This window comes from Plecotus auritus, assembly GCF_963455305.1.
Source record: "Plecotus auritus genome assembly, chromosome: 10".
Classification (NCBI taxonomy): domain Eukaryota; kingdom Metazoa; phylum Chordata; class Mammalia; order Chiroptera; family Vespertilionidae; genus Plecotus; species Plecotus auritus.
This window is the reverse complement of record NC_137785.1, coordinates 29,999,864-30,019,566: the sequence shown is the minus strand read 5'-3', so window position 1 is coordinate 30,019,566 and position 19,703 is coordinate 29,999,864. Positions and strand designations below refer to the sequence as shown.

Sequence of the window (19,703 nt, the reverse complement as noted above, 5' to 3'; positions counted from 1 at the left end):
TTGTCAGGAAGGATATCCAGAAGGTCATTCAGCTGTCCGGTCTAATTAGCATATTACGCTTTTATTATTATCGATAACTCACATTCAGTCTTTCCTGTCATTTAATGCTTTTTATAAACCAAATATATAAAATACAATGTTCTCCAAACTATACAAGTTGTATATGTTTGTACGGAGAGGGCAATACTGGCAAAAATAACTGGACAAAGCTGTTGGTTAGATGGTACCCAAAAGTCCTAAGTCAAGATGCAGTTTAGGGGTATCAATGAGCATGTAAAAAACTGCACCTTAAAAACAGACAAACAAAAAAACTGCACCTTGTGAGGACCATCTATATTTAATTGTTATATATACACAAATATTCTATAATGCAAACACTATGAATGATTATTATAAAGGATGTAAAATCAATTTTAATATTCTCTTGTATTGTTATAGATCACAAATAAAGTATTTCTTCCATTCTTCTAATGAGTCTTTAAAAAGAATAGAATTTTTATTCTAGTTCAATTATCAAAATGAACTCACCTCTGATTATAACTATTCAAACCCCTGGATTTCTACCCTCATTCTCATCAGGCATCATTGGCAACAGTTACCCTTAAACATTTTTTGTCTACTCCTTTTATTTCTGAATACCCAAGTTTTTCTGTCAGTCAAACCTCAGGGAATTTAGGGCCAACTTGAACAGAACAAATGTACTGTGCAGTTTCAAATGAATATTAGGGTTTAAGGATAAGAAAACATATTTTCCCCATTTACTATATCTTAAGTGCATATATTAAAATAATTTCTTACATTTTAAAATATTAATAGTTCCTACCTATGAAGGATGTTGATCAATAAAGTGTAGTCCTGAAGAAAGTCGTCTGCTTGAAGCCGGCTCCCATTTCTAATTCCAAATTCTGACAACTTCTTGTGATTATTAGCTAGGAAATTTTAAAGAAATTTAGATACATTAATTATATTTCCATGGAGCAGTCAAGCCAATTTAAAAAAAGTTAACACTCACCCTAAGCTGAATTGTACCCCCCATTTCTTATGTTGAAGCACTAACCCCAGGACTTCAGAATGTGGCTCTATTTGGAGATAGTGCTTTTTAAAGTGATTAAAAGGAGGCTGTTAGGGTAGGCCCTGATCCAATCTAACAATCTAACTGGTATCCTTATGAGAAGCCAAGGAGAGAAACCTCAGGAGAAAACAAACCTGTTGCCACTTTAAGTCCCCTAGCCCCAGAAATATGAGAAAATAAATTTCTGTTATTTAAGTCACCCTATCTGTGTATTTTGATATGGCAGTCCTAGCAAACTAATCCATTAAAATATTAGACACTTAGGAATTCATCCTTGAATACTCAACTACTAAAACTACTTCAAAGGCACCAAACAGAGATTCTGAGAACTTTCTCCTATTCAAACCAAATTAATCTGAAGTCCTGAGGAGTCAAAGACAACTTTTAGGGTTGCACAAAATATATTCTTTATTGACGGGAGAGAGAGAAAGAGAAGGGGGGGAGGGGGAGAGAGATATCAATTTGTTGTTTCACTTATTTATGCATCCACTGGTTGCGTCTTGTATATGCCTTGACTTGAGATTGAAACCACAACTTTGGTGTATCGGAATGATGCTCTAACCAACTAAGCTACCTGGCCAGGGCCCAAAATATATTCTATGTTGCAAACAGGTTATCCATGACAAAACTTCTTAGCAAATTTTACAATTCAGAAGTATAAGAAAATTAAAAAAAAAAAAAAACTTTATTTCTCAACATCAGCATTTCTCAATGAAGAGCTAGTGGGACCTCCCAAAAATAAACATTCCAACCTAGTTCTATCTTCCACATGTCTTTTCTGCTTCCCAGTTAGCACTCAACAGACCTTTGCTACATGGGTGTAAATACTCCAATGAAGAACAATCCTTCCAACCAAATTTTTGGTGTCACCCATTCTAGAGTCTTTCTGCCTTACTTATGCTTTCTCTCCTGCATGTTCAAATGCTGCTCTCTCTGGCCTGTAAAAGCATTCAAGTCTCATCTACAAAACTGCTTCCTCTACAGCATAGGGAGTTAGTCAATAATATTGTAATAACTACGTTTGGTGTCAGGTGGGTACTAGACTTATGGGAGTCATCACTTTGTAAATTATGTAATTGTCTAACCACTGTGCTGTACACCTGAAACTAATATAATATTGTATGTAAACTGCAATAAAATTTTTTTTAAAAAAATTTAATCCTCACCTGAGAATATTTATTCCACTGATTTTAAGAGAGAGTGGAATAGAAGGGGGGAGAGAGAAACATCAATGTAAGAGAGACACATCGATTGGTTGTCTCTGGAACACGTCCCAACAGGGTATCAAACCTGCAACCCAGGTACATGCCCTTTGACCGGGAATCAAACCCAAGAGGCTGACACTCTAACCACTGAGACAAACTGATCAGTGCTAAACATTTTTTAAAATAAAGTCTTAAGGAAAGTAAAACCCTGCTTCCTCATCCTGCTCCCTATATACACTCCCTGCTTGCTACACTCAGTCCACTTTATTGAGTATTTGTTTGTGAGGGGCACAGACGGTATAGCACCTGCTGATCTATATCCACAGTGCCTGACATATACTGAGTAAACTATATTTTAAGTTCTAGCTGTCATGTTTAACGTTATGTAATTTCTTTCTTTAGTCTTTATTTCTTTCACTGCTTAAGAAGGAAAATGCTTTAGGAAGTATCTCCCTACCTAGACTTTGAAACCCAGAAACTACTGACAGTTTCTAGTTCTCTCACAATTTTTTTTCTTATTTTAACTTTCCAATGTACCTGGAATGTCTTCAGAAAACCATAGTTCCCTTCCATCCCAAGACCTTTCACACACTCCCCACTCTCTACAAACTCCTCAAACGCAACATATTCAAAAGGAAACAGTCACTGTGCACTCTAACCTGTTATTAGCATTATCTGTAAAGCTAGAGTCCTGGCAACAGTCCTGTAACAATGCTGCTCTTTTTTTTATTTTTTCTCAAATATATATTTTATTGATTTTTTACAGAGAGGAAGGGAGAGGGATAGAGAGTTAGAAACACTGATGAGAGAGAAACATCGATCAGCCGCCTCCTGCACACCCCCCACTGGGGATGTGCCCACAACCAAGGTACATGCCCTTGACCGGAATTGAACCTGGGACTCTTCAGTCCGCAGGCCGATGCTCTATCCACTGAGCCAAACCGGTCAGGGCAACAATGCTGCTCTTCTTCACCTGTGCCCTAAATTCTGACCTTGCAAATCTCAAGTCTTGTCATCTGCTTCTATCTTAGTAAAAATCCTCCACTCTCACACACTTAATTTACCCTTTGCAAATCATACTAGAAAGTAACCACATTATTTCACCTCTTAAACCCTGGTTTGGGGGGCGGGGGGGACGGACAAAGACACACTACATGTAGCCAGAGAAAGTCCTCCAGTGCACCTCCATGAACCAGCACTGCCACCCCACAGCACCCCAACTTCCAGTAAAACAAAATAACTGGCCATTCCGAAAGCCTTTTCTATTGTTCTATAAGTCATGCCTTTGTAGAAGCTGCTCATTCTGCTCAAATGCAGACACTCGCTTCTCTGCCCAGAGGGTCCTTACTTCTTCAAGAACTGGTCCAAGAGTCCTTTCTCCTGTGACCTCCCTTTGAACTTCCCTTCACAAAGTTTCAATTCATATACTCTTTTCCACAGTATTTCTTAGGCTGTACTAAATCCACTAGTTGATAATTTCTCTTCTTCCAGGCTACAAAGTAATTCAAACCAGAGACTACTGTTGCACTCATCCTTGAATTATGAATACCTATGACTGTGCCTATCCTATATAATAAAAGCCTAATATGCTAATGATATGCTAAGGTTGCTCAACCGCTCACTATGATGTGCACGGACCACCAGTGGGCAGATAGTTGACTGGTCGACCAGTTGCTATGATGTGCACTGACCACCAGGGGGTAGATGCTTTGACTGGTAGGTTAGCTTGCTGCTGGGGGTCCAGCCATTCAGGACTGAACGAGATGGTCTGGACATGCCCTGGAGCCCTCCCACGGTCCCTCCCCGGCTGGCCAACCTCCCATGTCCCTCAGCCTGGCCTGTGCCCTCTCACAATCCAGGAACCCTTGGAGGATGTCTGAGAGCTGGTTTCTGCCTGATCCCACAGGCAAGGCTGAGGGATCCCACTGGTGCATGAATTTGTGCACCAGGTATCTAGTGATACATATAGGACTACACATGTATTTGAGTAAATGCCATCTCATCCTCAGCAGCACACGTATTTTGTGGAGAAGGGCCACATTTAAGCCACTGAGATTCTTGACCAGTTTCTATTTTTAAGGACCTAGAATTTGAAAGGAACTAAGAGAACAGTGTATAGTCATGAACAAATTTATTTTATTTATTTTATTTAATTTATTTAATTAATTTATTTAGACAGCTGTCTAGAATGGGGCCTAAACATTCAACTAGACTCTGAAAATAAGACTACTACCCAGCCAAAACATGGCCTCCAAATGGCCCCCAATTACTCATGACCTTAAAAGCCCAAACAATTTGACAAGTAACTACAGCCAAGAAGAATCCTGACCCTAAGTTTTAATTTAAAGAAAACTTAACATCCCCATCAGGATCTGGCAAAGTGTACTGAATAAATAACCAGTGAAGAAATGGGTAAGTAAATAAGTCAATATAGAAAAGAACAATGTCCCTAGATTTTCAAAGCAATAGTACACTGACAAAATCTGAAATATGAAGAAATCAACTAAAATGATAACCCAAGAGATTGAGATGCCAAAGTGACAGAAGAGAACGGTTCTGTTAAGTTCAACCAGACTGACTACTGTAGGCTAAAGGAGGCATATTCAGAACCAATCAGAAAGCTTAAACAGAATCAAATACATTCAACCTTATATAACAAATGCAGTAACAAAAGCAACAGCCTTCTTGAACATAAAAATAAAGTCTAGTCCTAGCAACTTTGGCTCAGTGGATAGAGCATCGGCCTGCAGACTGAAGGGTCCTGGGTTCGATTCCAGTCAAGGGCACATACCTCAGTTGGAGCCTTAATCCCCACCCTTGGTCCGGGCGCGTATGTGAGGAAAATAATCAATGCGCCTCTCTCACACTGATGTGCCCCCTGCCACCCCCTTCACTCTCTCTAAAAATCAATGAAAAAATATCCTCGGGTGAGGATTAAGATATATATATATATATCTAAAAAGCCAAAACTAGGTACTGATGGTCTTAGACTCTACAGCAGCGGTTCTCAACCTGTGGGTTGCCTAAGACCATCAGAAAACACAGATATTTACATTACGATTCATAACAGTAGCAAAATTACAGTTATGAAGTAGCAACGAAAATAATTTTATGGTTGGGGGTCACCACAACATGAGGAACTGTATTAAAGGGTCGTGGCATTAGAAAGGTTGAGAACCACTGCTATGAAGGGTTCCCCTTTATTTCAGTGGGAATAACTGAAAATGTTTAGCACTGATCAGACAAACTGATCAGTGCTAAACATTTTTTAAAATAAAGTCTTAAGGAAAGTAAAACCCTGCTTCCTCATCCTGCTCCCTATATACACTCCCTGCTTGCTACACTCAGTCCACTTTATTGAGTATTTGTTTGTGAGGGGCACAGACGGTATAGCACCTGCTGATCTATATCCACAGTGCCTGACACATACTGAGTAAACTATATTTTAAGTTCTAGCTGTCATGTTTAACTTTATGTAATTTCTTGGGTCAAACACCTAAAAGCCTTAGAAAACCACGTACTCTGATCTAACAATCAGAACAATTTTCTTATTACCAATTTAGCTCCAGGATCCATGATATAGGCAAGGCAGTTCCTTCAAAATGGACAAGAGAATTGAAGTCAATGTAAATGATGACTGTTTACTGGATTATTGAAAAATAGCACCTGAGACACACTGACAACATGGAGTTCCCAAAACTGTAACTTGTGATCCCACTAAGGCAATGCCGTCTTGGGAGAGCACCTCCTTGACCACACATATTGCCTCTTTCAGCTATTATACTGAATAACATACATAGCAAATGAACAACCTAATGTGCACTCCTTCATTTAGACATCTCCACTCAAAAGAGCAAAGTGAATAAATGCAATGTATCATACCTTCTGTCTCTCCCTCTTCCGAAGATATTAGGATTGTTCCTTTCCCATCCTCGATTTGGACATCTGGTGCTACCATAGCAAATTTTTCTTTCACAATCTACAGAAGGAAAAAAAAAAAAAGATTCAAAATCCTATCTAATAAAAGAGTAATATGCAAATTAACCATCACTCTGCTACACCCACAAGCCATGTCCACCAGCCAATCAGGAGTGAATATGCAAATAAACCCAACCAAGATGGCTAAGGCCAAAGAGAGCAGGAGGGAGGCTTGGGTTTCCCTAGCAATGGAGGAAGCCAAGCTTTCCGCCTGCCCTTGCCGGCCTAGGCCTCCACTCAAGGCTACAAAGTTTCAATGATAGAAGATACATAAACCCAAACAGAAATGGAGGCAGCCACAGAGCTGGAAAGAGCAGGAGGCTAGCGTTGCCCATGGCGATGGAGGAAGCCAAGCTTTCCGCACACCCTGGCCAGCCCAGGCCTCCACTTAAGGCTACAAAGTTTCAATTATAGAAGATACATAAATCCCCCCAAAAATGGCTGCCGCCACAGAGCAAGCAGAAGGCTTGGCTCCGCTCCAGGCTACAAAGTTTCAATTGTAGAAGATAAATAAACCCCAGATACCAGGGCCTCCGCTTGGGTCGCCAGGGGGCGTGGCCGGCCTGCAAACCACCACAGGCCCCTCGCCCAGGCCACCCCACGCCCCAAGGGAACCCCCACCCTGATCCAGGACACCCTTCAGGGCAAACCAGCTGGCCCCCACCCGTGTACCAGTCCTCTATCCTATCTAATAAAAGAGTAATATGCAGACTGACCATCACTCCAACACACAAGATGGCTGCCCCCATTTGGACACAAGATGGCCGCCACAAGATGGCCAGCAGTGGAGGGCAGTTGGGAGGGACCAGGCCTGCAAGGGAGGGCAGTAGGGAGGGACCAGGCCTGCAGGGGAGGGCAGTTAGGGTGACCAGGCCTGCAGGGGAGGGCAGTTAGGGGCAAACAGGCTGGCAGGGGAGTGGTTAAGGGGTGATCAGGCTGGCAGGCAGGAGCAGTTAGGGGCAATCAGGAAGGCAGGCAGGCGAGCAGTTGGGAGCCAGCAGTCCTGGATTGTGAGAGGGATGTCCGACTGCCCGTTTAAGCCCGATCCCACTGGGATCAGGCTTAAACGGGCAGTCGGACATCCCTCGAGGGGTCCCAGATTGGAGTGGGTGCAGGCTGGGCTGAGGGACACCCCCCCGTCCCCCATGCACAAATTTCGTGCACTGGACCTCTAGTATTGATATATGTAATTAAAGACCATAAAACATTTCAATCCTTTGTTCCATAAAGGGTCTTACTTTCCCCTTCCATTGGAAAGGGGCCAAGTAGTCCTATAAGATACCTTAGGCTAGGGCAGTGGTCGGCAAACTGCAGTTCATGAGCCACATGCGGCTCGTGAACCGCGGGGTTTGCCGCTCTGTTGACTGATGAGTTTGCCAACCACTGGGCTAGGGCAAGTTGAAATGCAGTGGGAATTCACCCAATTACTTCATGCCCATGTTCCATCCTCATGTTTGACCAGTGATGAAGATCAGATACAACTTGCTCCAAATGGGGGACCGAGAACTCTTTGGCTCTTGGTATTTTGCTCCTTCCTGCAGATTAAATACTGAGCTAGACATATAATTCCTTTTAGTCTCCATGACAACCCTGCACTGGCAGATGTCTTACAGATGCAAATTTTCTCATTAACCTGATTCTCAGATGGCATTCCCCTTCCCAAATTCCATTTCGCTTTAAGTTCTAAGATGGATCAAAAGCGGTCATATTCTGTCAAATCTACAAGCTCCTAAAAGGGAGAAGGGGGGTGGGAAACTTCTCTAAAAGCTTATAAAGAGTGGAATTATCTTTACACTCAAGAATGAGTAGAAACAAACTATAATTATTTCCTAAGAAAAAAGGTGGAGCCCTAGCTGGTTTGGTTCAGTGGATAGAACGTCAGCCTGCAGACTGAAAGGTCCCAGGTTCGATTCAAGGGCACATGCCCAGGTTGCGGACTCGATCCCCAGTGTGGGGCGTGCAGGAGGCAGCCGATCAATGATTCTCTCTCATCACTAATGTTTCTGTCTCTTTCTCCCTCTCCCTTCCTCTCTGAAATCAATTTAAAAAAATTTTTTTAGAAAGAACATTGTTAAAATTTTTTTCAAAGAAATATTGTTAAAAAAACAAAAAGGTGGGGCAACCATCGTCTGCTGGCCAGTATTCCAAGTCCTGCCATTTTCCTATCCAGAACATATGATCCAACCAACATGCTCTGTATATCCATTTCTTGGAGAAAGGACATTTCCTTTTAAGCAGCCTTTAGAACCATGAAGGTCTTGATAATGGATATAATCAGAGAATAATCTGAAGTGACTCAAAAAGTGGGAAGTGATACCCACTGGGGCCATTTTTTATATGTTCCCTAATAAAAACACCAGAACCTGGGAAGCTCATAGTGGCAAGTTGGAAGCATTCATACCAGGAAGGCAGTGGCTAGGGCAGCAGCAGTGGCAGGATTAGGAAGGGCCAGGGAAGGCTGCTCCATCCTTGCACCTGGAGAGCCAGCCAGAGAACGTGATCTAGGTGCAGCGCCACAACACTGCCCAGCCCTGGATTTCATTCTGCAGTGGGGGGTTCTGCAAGCAGAACTCCGGTGACTGCCACAACTCCGGTGCATATATTATTTTTGGATTAAAAATGGCAGCGGAGTAAGTAGATGCTACACAGACACACTCCTAGGATCAAACTGGAATTACAATTAAAATACAAAAAAACACACATTCTGAATAATCAACTGAAAACTAGCTGGAGAGAACCCTGATAACCAAGAATGAAAAGTGGAGACTGCATAGAGACTGACATTTGCTGTCCAGGCGGTATGACCTGGGGGGAAGACAGTCGACCCACCCTAATAGAAAACACCTTGCCCCATGGTGTGAAATTTCTGAGGCCCATTAAGAGATTGGGAATAACAATAAGCCTCCAGGCATAAACAATTGCCCCACCCTATTGGCAAAACTGTCACCATACCTGTGGACCATTGCCTGGCGGCTGCAAAACCCTAAATCCAATCTGCAAGCAGAGGTGGTCCCTGGAGGCTTTGAGTCTTTGCCTGATCTAATTAGTTGTAAACAGCATTTGACACTGTCCTGTACTAGAGACTGAAAGGCATAGCAGATCTACCTAATTAATACATGGTCACAAACCCAAACAGGCACTCAAAATGAGGAAGTAAGAACAACCCCCAAACAAAAGAACTCTCCAGGAGAAGAGATAAATAAAACGGAGATAAGAAATCTACCTGATACAGAGTTCAGAATAATGATGTTAATGTAAAGATGCTCAATAGCATGAGAAAAGATATAGTAACTATGAAAACAGAAATAAAGAAAAACATAGCACAAATAAAGAACACATTGGAAGAAATACACAGCAGATTAGGGGAAGCTGAGGATCGAATCAGTGAATTAGAAGATAGGGTAGAAAAACTTAATCAGAGAACAAACAAGAAAAAACAGGAGGACAGCTTAAGGGAGCTATGGGACAGAGAACGTGTTTGAAGAAATGATGGCAGAAAACTTCCCTAACCTGGTGAAGGAAAAAGTCACGCAAGTTCAGGAGCCACAGAAGAGTCGCAAGCAAGAAGAACCCAAACAGGCCCACGCCCAGACACGTCATAATTAAAATGCCAAAAATTAAACACAAAAGAGAGAATCTTTTTTTTAAAAAAATATATTTTATTGATATTTTACAGAGAGGAAGGGAGAGGGACAGAGAGCCAGAAACATCGATGAGAGAGAAACATCGATTAGCTGCCTCCTGCACACCCCCCACTGGGGATGTGCCTGCAACCAAGGTACATGCCCTTGACCGGAATCGAACCCGGGACCCTTCAGTCCGCAGGCCGACGTTCTATCCACTGAGCCAAACCGGTTTCGGCAAAAGAGAGAATCTTAAAGGCAAAAAGAGAAAAGCAAACTGTTTCCTACACAGGAGCTCCCATAAGGCTGTCATCGGATTTCTCATCAGAAATTCTACAGAACAGAAGGGAATGGCATGAAGTACTCAAGCTAATGGAAAGCAAGGATCTGAAACCAAGATTACTATATCCAGCAAGGATATCATTCAAAATAGACAGTCAAAGAAAGAGCTTCCCAGACAAAAAAAAAAGGTTAAAGGAGTTCATCACCACCAAGCCAGCATTACAAGACATGCTAAAGGGATTGCTGTAATGAGAAGAAAGAGAGAAACTTGGCATACAGAATTAAAATGGCAATAAATAAGAACCTTAAATATAAATGGATTGAATGCTCCAATAGAAAAACAGAATAGCTGAATGGATACAAAAACACGACCCAACTATCTGCTCATTACAAGAGACCCACCTCAGAACAAAAGACACACACAGGATGAGAAAATAGTTTCCAGGCAAATTGGGGGGGGGGGGGGGGAGCTGGGCTACCAATACTCATAACTGAAAAAATAGATGTCAAAATGAAGGCCATTACAAGAGACAGTAAAGAACACTACATAATACTAAAGAGATCGTTCCAACCAAAAGATATAGCCCTGATAAACTTATATTCACCCAATATATAAAAAAAACTTCTAGAGGACTGTAAGGGAGAGATCAACAACAATACAGTCATAGTAGGGGACTTTACACCCTGCTGACCTCACTGGATAGTCTTCCAGACAAAAACTTAACAAGAAAACAGTGACTCTAAAGGACACACTGGATCAGATGGGTTTAATTGACATTTATAGAACATTTTACCCCATAGCTGCAGAATATATATTCTTCTCAAGTGCACATGAATCATTCACAAAGATAGACCCATGTCAGGACACAAAACAAATCTCTACAGGTTCATATAAACCATCTTCTCAGATCACAGTGGAATGAAATTAGAAATTAACTACAGTAAAAACACCCCAAAACATTCAAACACATGGAGACTTAAATATCATGTTATTAAACAATGAATGGGTTACCAATGAGATCAAGAAATAAAAAACTTCCTGGAAGCAAATGAAAATTAACACACAACAAATGAAAATCTCCAGGACACAGCAAAAGCAGTCCTGAGAGGGAAGTTCATAGCACTATAGGCCTACCTAAAAAAAAAAAAAAGAAAAATTAATAATAAACTACCTAACCTTTCAATTTACAGAATTAGAAAGAGAACAAGAAAAGCTCAGAGTAAGAAGGATATAATAAAGATTAGAGCAGAAATAAATGACATAGAGACTAAAAAGACAATACAAAACAAATCTATGAAACCAAGAACTGGTTCTTTGAAAGGATAAACAAGATTGATGGACCTTTAGCCAGACTCATGAAGAAACAAAGAGAGCGTTAGCTGGTTTGACTCAGTGGATAGAGCATCAGCCTGCGAACTGAAGGGTCCAGGGTTTGATTTCGGTTGAGGGCATATGCCTGGTTTGCAGGCTTGATCCCAGTAGGGGTTGTGCAAGAGGCAGCCGATCAATGACTCTCTCTCATCATTGATATTTCTCACGCTCTCTCTCTCCTTTTCCGTTCCTCTGAAATCAATAAAAATATATTTTAAAAATGAAAGAAAAGAAACAAAGAGAGGATTCAAATAAATACTATCAGAAATGAAAGTGGAGAAATAACCACTGACACCACAGAAATACAAAAGATTATAATACTATGAACAACTACATGTCAGCAAGCTGGACCATGGGGATGAAATGGAAAAATTCCTAGAAAAATACAATTTCCCAAAATTAAATCAGAAGAATCAGAAAACATGAATAGGCCAAACACAATGGAGGAAATAGCAGCAGTAACAAAAAAAACTCCCACCAAACAAAAGCCCAGGTCCAGATGGCTTCACAGGGGAATTTTACCAAACATTCAAAGAAGAACTAATACCTATACTCCTCAAACTATTCAAAAAACCCAAGAGAAAGGAACACTCCAATCTCTTTTTATGAGGCCAGCATTACCCTAATCCCCAAACCAGATAAAGACCAAAGAAAAAAAATTACAGGCCAATATCACTGATGAACATAGATGCTAAAATCCTCAACCAATTTTATTAGCAAATCGCATCCAGCAGCCCTAACCAATTTGGCTCAGTGGATAGAGCGTCAGCCTGCGGACTCAAAGGTCCCAGGTTCAATTCCGGTCAAGGGCATGTACCTTGGTTGCGGGCACATACCCAGTGGGGAGTGTGCAGGAGGCAGCTGATCGATGTTTCTCTCTCATCAATGTTTCTAGCTCTCTATCCCTCTCCCTTCCTCTCTGTAAAAAATCAATAAAATATATATATATAAAAAAAATCGCATCCAGCAATATATTAAAATATATTAAAAAGATCAAACACCATAACCAAGTGGGATTTATTCCAGGGATGCAAGGCTGGTACAATGCTTGCAAATCAATAAATGTGATATATCACAGAAGCAAACTGAAAGATAAAAATCTCGAGATCATATCAATAGATGCAGAAAAGCATTTGAGAAAACCCAACACCCGTTTTTGATAAAAACTCTCAGCAAAGTGGGAATAGAGGGAGCATATCTCCATATGACAAAGGCCATATGACAAACATAAAACAAACATCATACTCAATGGGCAAAAACTACAATCATTTCCCCTAAGAACAGGAACAAGACAGGAATGTCTGCTTTCACCACTCTTATTCATCAAAGTCCTAGCCACAATGATCAGACAGGAAGAAATAAAAGGCATCCAAATTGGAAAGAAGTAAAACTCTCATTATTTGCAGGTGATAAGATAGTGTACATAGAAAACCCCAAAGATTCCACCAAAAAACTATTAGATTTAATAAATGAATTTGGCCATGCAAGAGGATACAAAATCAACACCCAAAAATCGATGACCTTTTTATACACCAAATAATGAATTCTCAGAAAGAGAAACTAAACAAACAATCTCATTTACCACTGCATCAAAAAAATTAAGATACTTGGGAATAAACTTAACCAAGGAGGTAAAAGACTTATACTTGGAAAACTGAGACACTGAAAAAGAGATAGAAGATATAAACAACTGGAAGAATATACTGTGTTCATGGATTGGTAGAATCAACATCATTAAAATGCTACCCAAGGCAATCTATAGATTCAGTGCAATCCCTATTAAAATACCAAGATCATATTTAACAGATCTAGAATAAATACTCCAAAAATTTATATATGGAATCAGAAAAGACCCCAAATAGCTGCAGCAATCTCGAGATAGAAAAACAAAGTTGGAGGAATCACAATACCAGATTTCAAGTTATACTACAAAGCCACCATAATCAAAACAGCCTGGTACTGGCACAAGAACAGGCATATAGATCAATGGAACAGAACAGAGACCCCAAAAATTGACCCATGACATTATGCTCAATTAGTATTTGACAAAGGAGGCAAGAGCATACAATGGAGTTAAGACAGTCTCTTCAATTAATGGTAGTGGGAAAATTGGACAGCTACATGTAAAAAAATGAAACTAGGTCAACAATTTACATCATACAAACTCAAAATGGATGAAAGACATAAATGTAAGCCATGAAACCATAAAAATCCTAGAACAAACCATAGGCAGCAAAATTTCAGACATCTCTTGTAACAATACTGTATGTTTATATATACATCTCCTAGGGCAAAAGAAACTAAGAAGAAAATAAACAAATGGGCCTTCATCAAAATAAAAAGCTTCTGCACAGCAAAAGAAACCATCAACAACAAAAAGGGAACCCACTGCATGGAGAACATATTTGGCAATGATATATCTGATAAAGGGTTAAATCCAAAATATATTAGGTACTCATGCAACTTAAAAAAAGGAAGACAAACAATCCAAATAAAAAATGGGCTAAGTACCTAAATGGACACTTTTCCTAAGAGGACATACAGATGACCACGAGACATAGGAAAAAATGCTCAAAGTCACTGATCATCAGAGAGATGCAAATTAAAACGACAATGAAGTATCACCTCACATCTGTCATAATGGCTACCATCAACAAATCAACAAATGACAAGTGCTGGAGAGGATGTGGAGTACCCTCTGATGGTGGGAATGCAGACTGGTGCAGCCATTATAGAAAACAGTATGGAATTTCCTCAAAAGATGAAATATGGAGGAAAACAGTAGGGAGTTTCCTCAAAAAATGAAATATGGAACTGCCATTTGACCCAGTGATTGTACTTCTAGGGATATATCCTAAGAAACCAGAAACACCAATCAGAAAGAATGTATGGCCCTGGCTGGTTTGGCTAAGTGGATAGAACATCAGTCTTCAAACAGAGGGGTCCCAGGTTCGATTCTGATCAAGGGCACATGCCAGGGTTGTGGGCTCGATCCCCAGTAGGGGGCATGCAGGAGGCAGCTAATCAATGATTCTCCCTCATCATTGATGTTTCTATCTCTCTCTCTCTCTCTTCCTTTCTGAAATGAATAAAAATATTTTTACAATTCTTTAAAGAAAGAACATATGCACACGCGTGTTCATAGCAGCACAATTTACAATAGCTAAGATCTGAAACAACCCAAGTGCCCATCAGTAGATGAGTGGATAAAAAAGCTGTAGCTGACCTGGCTGGTTTGGTTCAGTGGCTGGACCATCGGCCTGCGGACCGAAGGGTCCCAGGTTCGATTCAGGTCAAAGGCGCATGCCTGGGTTGCAGGCTTGGTCCCCAGTAGGGGGTGTGAGGGAGGCAGTCAATCAATGATTCTCTCATCACTGATGTTTCTCTCTCTCTCTCCCTTCCTCTCTGAAATCAATCCTATATAATAAAGAGGTAATATGCAAATTGAACATCACTCCAACACACAAATGGCTGCTCCCATGTGGTAAAAAATGGCCGCCCCCCAAGTGGACACAAGATGGCCGCCACAAGATGGCTGGCAGGGGAGGGCAGTTGGGAGGGACCAGGTCTACAAGGGAGGGAAGTTGGGGATGATCAGGCCTGCAGAGGAGGACAGTTGGAGGGAACCCAGTTGGGGGTGACCGGGCCGGCAGGGGAGGGCAGTTGCGGGCGACCAGGCCTGCAGGGGAGGATCGTTGGTGGGGACCAGGCCTGCAGGGGAGGGCAGTTAGGGGCAATCGGGCTGGCAGGGGAGCAGTTAGGTGTCGATCAGGTTGGCAGGGGAGTGGTTAGGGGGTGATCAGGCTGGCAGGCAGAAGTGGTTAGGGGCAATCTGGCAGGCGAGTGGTGGATCCAGCAGTCCTCGGTGGGATCGGGCCTAAACGGGCAGTCGGACATCCCTTGAGGGGTCCCAGATTGGAGAGGGTGCAGGCTGGGCTGAGGGACAGCCCCGGCCCATGCATGAATTTCGTGCACCAGGCCTCTAGTAAAAAATAAAAGCTGAAGCACATTTATATCATGGAATACTATGCAGCAGTAAAAAATAATCTCTTACCCTTTGAGAGAGCATGGAGGGACCTGGAGAGTATCATGCTAAGTGAAATAAGTCAGTTAGAGAGTATCACATGATCTCACTCATATGTAGAATCTAACAAAATAAATTGATGAACGGAGTAGATCCAGAGACATGGAAGGCAGGGGAGGGAGAGTGGGTAGGAGGTAATCAATCAAAGGCCTTATATGCATATATGCATAACCCATGGACACAGACAATAGGGTGGTGAAGGCCTGGGGCGGGGGTAGCGGGGGCAGGCTGGAGGGGGTCAATGCGGGGAAAAGGGGACATACATAATACTTTTAATAACAAAGAATTATAAACAAAAACAAAATAACTAAATTAGCCAGTTTAGGAGGAACTTAAAAACCAGGCAATAGAACCAAACCACATCTTAAACCCCATTTCTACTCATTCATCGAAAGGTGGTAGGTTTCATTCCCAGTAAGGGCACATATCTGGGTTGCAAGTTCAATGCCCCGCCAAGGTGTGCTTGGGAAGCAACCCATCGATGTTCCTCTTTCTCTCTCTCTCTCTCCCCTCCTCTAACATTTATGAAAAATATACCCTCAGGTGAGAATTAAAATAAATAAAACACACACACACACACACACACACACACACACACACACACACACACACATATAAAATAAAAGCCTAATATGGTAAGTGTCTGGTCGTCTGGTTGGCCGTTCAACCAATCAAAGTGTAAGATGCTAATGATATGCTAAGGCTGCTCAACTGCTCGCTATGACGTGCACTGATCACAGGGGGACAGACGCTCTGACTGGTAGGTTAACATGCTGCTGGGGTCCAGCCATTTGGGACTGAGTGAGATGGGCCAGACACACTCTGGAGCCTTCCCGCAGTCCTCCCCAGCTGGCCAACCTCCCACGTCCCTCCCCGACCCTGATCATGCATGGGTGGGGTCCCTCAGCCTAGCCTGCGTCCTCTTGTAATCTGGGACCCCTCGGGGGATGTCAGAGAGCCAGTTTTGGCTTGAAGCTATGATGCACACTGACCATCAAGGGGCAGATACTCAATGCAGGAGCTGCCCCCTGGTGGTCAGTGCGCTCCCACAAGGGGGAGCACTACTCAGCCAGAAGCTGGGCAAGCGCAGTGGAGGTGGCAGGAGCGGGCCTAAGCCATCAGTTAGACATCCCCCAAGATTTTCGCTCCCGGACTGCGAAAGGGCTCAGGCCGGGCTGAGGGACCCCCCACCCCGAGTGCACAAATTTTGTGCACCGGGCCTCTACTATATATATATAAAAGCCTAAGCAACCAAACGACCAGTCGCTATGACATGCACTGACCACCAGGGTACAGACACTCAACGCACAGGACTGGGCTCCCTCCTGTCTGGATCGGGCCTCAGGGATTGGGCTGAAACTGGCTATCTGACATCCCCCAAGGGACCCCAGATTGCAAGACTCCATAGGTGCATGAGTCCATGCACTGGGCCTCTAGTGAATAAAATAAATGCTGCCCTGGCTGGTTTCGCTCAGTGGATAGAGTGTCAGCCTACTGACAAAGGGTCTTGGGTTCAATCCCGGCCAGGGGCACATGCCTGGATTGTGGGCTCAATCCCCTGTGGGGGGCATGCAGGAGGCAGCCAATCAATGCTTCCCTCTCATCATTGATGTTTCTATCTCTCTCCCTCTCCCTTCCTCTCTGAAATCAATAAAAAATATATTTAAAAAAATAAAATAAAAAATAAATGCTGTATATCTTCAACAGAACATTACCAGACTTTTAGGATACTTCCTATCAGCCAAAAACACAAAATTTATACACTATCTGGGAAATAGTGAGCAAGGCGTCTCTTGTTTGCCAAGATACTACACCACCTCTGCAATACCCACGGTGCATTTTGTAGACAAATGCTGTTAATTCCTTTCTGGGATGTGAGGCACGTATTCTGGAACAACAGAGAAAAAAGCCAGCAGGATCCCAAATGGTAAAGTGATCAAGGATATCAGAGCAACACACTTCAGTAGCCAGAGTCTTTCAGAGTAATTATGAGGCTTTTAGTTTGCAAAAGGAAACTTGAGAGGTTTTTTCTTTTAGGAAAAGGAACAAAGTTGTGAAAGAGAATTAGCCTCTGCACTTACCTTATCTTGTAATGTGAGAACGGTCACTTTATGGACATTCAGTCGCACAGTCACCTCTGGCTTGCTGGCACATACGTAACAATTAAGGTTGGGAGGATCCAGTGCACAAGGCACAAGGAGCTTCTTCCTTGGGTTTGGTTGTTTATTCAAAAAAATCTTTGGAGGAGAAAAAACATAAGCAGAAATCAGAAATTCAAGCCACAGTTTTACACAATGCATCTGAAGCTTACTGTCTTTTATTTATGTTATTTAACAATGACAAATATTCCCTTCTAGATGGCAAAAAGAATAAGGAAAGCATGACCTTAAGAGCCTGATTTCCCAAACTTATTTTCAAATTAGCTACCACGTAGGGAGGAGTGTGGGTGGAGGCAGAAGGGAGCATAGAGGGAATAAATAGTGATGGAAGAAATAAAATAAATTAAAAAAATTAGCTACCATGTAAAAGGCTTAGCTTACTGAAAAGAAATTTACTTATATTTAACACTGTAGACTATGCTGCAAATTAATTTAGCAAACTAAGGGCTTAGCCATACTTATCTCTGGTATCATTAAATCAGTTTTTGGGTGCCTTCCTGTAGTTATTCTTATCAATTTTAAGCCAACTTCTCAACTAATGAGAATGCTTTCACAGATGTATGGAACCAATATGCTTACCTTCCTTTTCAAATTTTCTATGACTACAATATTAACATTTACATAATTAAGAGAAAAAAATAATGTATTTCTGGCACTATAAGCACCTAGTTACCATTTCTCTAATATACAAACAGAACCAAGGCAAGTAAAAAAACAAAAACAAAAAAAAACTACACTGAAATTTAAAAAGGCGCCTGGCCAGTGTGGTTCAGTGGTTGAGTGTCGACCCATGAACCGAGAGTTTACATGTTGGAATCCCTATCAGGGCACATGCCCAGATTGTGGGCTCAATCCCCAGTAGGGGGCATGCAGGAGGCAGCCGATTGGTGTTTTTCACTTATTCAGGTTTCTATCTCTCTATCCCTCTCCCTTCTTCACTCTCTAAAAATCAATAAAAACGTATTAGAAAATAAATTAAAAGGCCCTAACCTCATACTACTACGAAGCTTAGAGAACACTAGCCAGATTCAATACAAAGAAATGTCAGGACAACACTGAAAGCTAATATACAATTCATCATCTTGTGACTACTAGGTACTATGGCAGGGGTGGGCAAACTTTTTGACTCGAGGGCCACAATGGGTTCTGAAACTGGACCGGAGGGCTGGAACAAAAGCACGGATCGAGTGTTTGTGTGAACTAATATAAATTCAAAGTAAAGGAGTGGAGGGGAGAGCAAGAGAACCGGATAGAACAGTCGGATCCGGCCCACGGGCCGTAGTTTGCCCAAGGCTGTTCTATGGTATTTGCTAAGATTAATTAATTCTAAAGAGAAAAGTCCCATAGATTCCCACAGTAAATTCCTCGAGAGGCAGTAAGAGATAGGAAAAGACCTCCTATATTAACAGTATTTCTGGTACTAGTCCTTATACTAGTGGGTCTGGAAACAGGGTACAATGGGGGAACAGATTTGTTGGATCTTGAGCTTCACTGGAAAGGTAACTGTGCCTAAGCAAATTGACAATAATGAAAACAAGCACTAATACTACTAATATCCAGGTTAACACTATAACCCATCCTGAAATTCATTATGGACAAATAAAATCCAGAAATAAGTATCATTAGCTCAAGAGAGAATAGAGCTGAGATGGCAAGAAACCAATAAGGATGTTACAGGAACAGTAGACATTTTAATAAATTCAACAATTAGTAATGTTTGTGAGCTCAAAGGGATATTGTAGCCACAGGATAAATTAAGGCTTCTAGAAAAAAGGTAGAACTAAAAAAGTGAAGTTCTTAGAAATTAAAAATGTTAGCTAAACAAAAATTTTTTCCTTGTATTTTTATTTTCTTTATTGATTAAGGTATTACATATGTGTCCTTATCCCCCCCTTAGCTAAAAAAATTTTATAAAAAGATGGCAGACT

At 41.6% G+C, this 19,703-nt stretch overlaps 1 protein-coding gene across 1 annotated transcript in view; it reads right to left on the bottom strand.

Moving 5' to 3' along the window:
- The window catches only part of UBA2 (ubiquitin like modifier activating enzyme 2), a 52,623-nt gene that overhangs the window by 4,192 nt on the left and 28,728 nt on the right, over positions 1-19,703 (bottom strand). The window contains exons 13-15 of the mRNA XM_080644444.1: positions 17,698-17,853; positions 6,160-6,256; positions 824-929 (exon numbers count right to left, since the gene is read on the bottom strand). Of these exons, the coding sequence (XP_080500570.1) occupies positions 824-929; positions 6,160-6,256; positions 17,698-17,853 (359 nt within the window). The remainder of the gene's footprint in view (positions 1-823; positions 930-6,159; positions 6,257-17,697; positions 17,854-19,703) is intronic.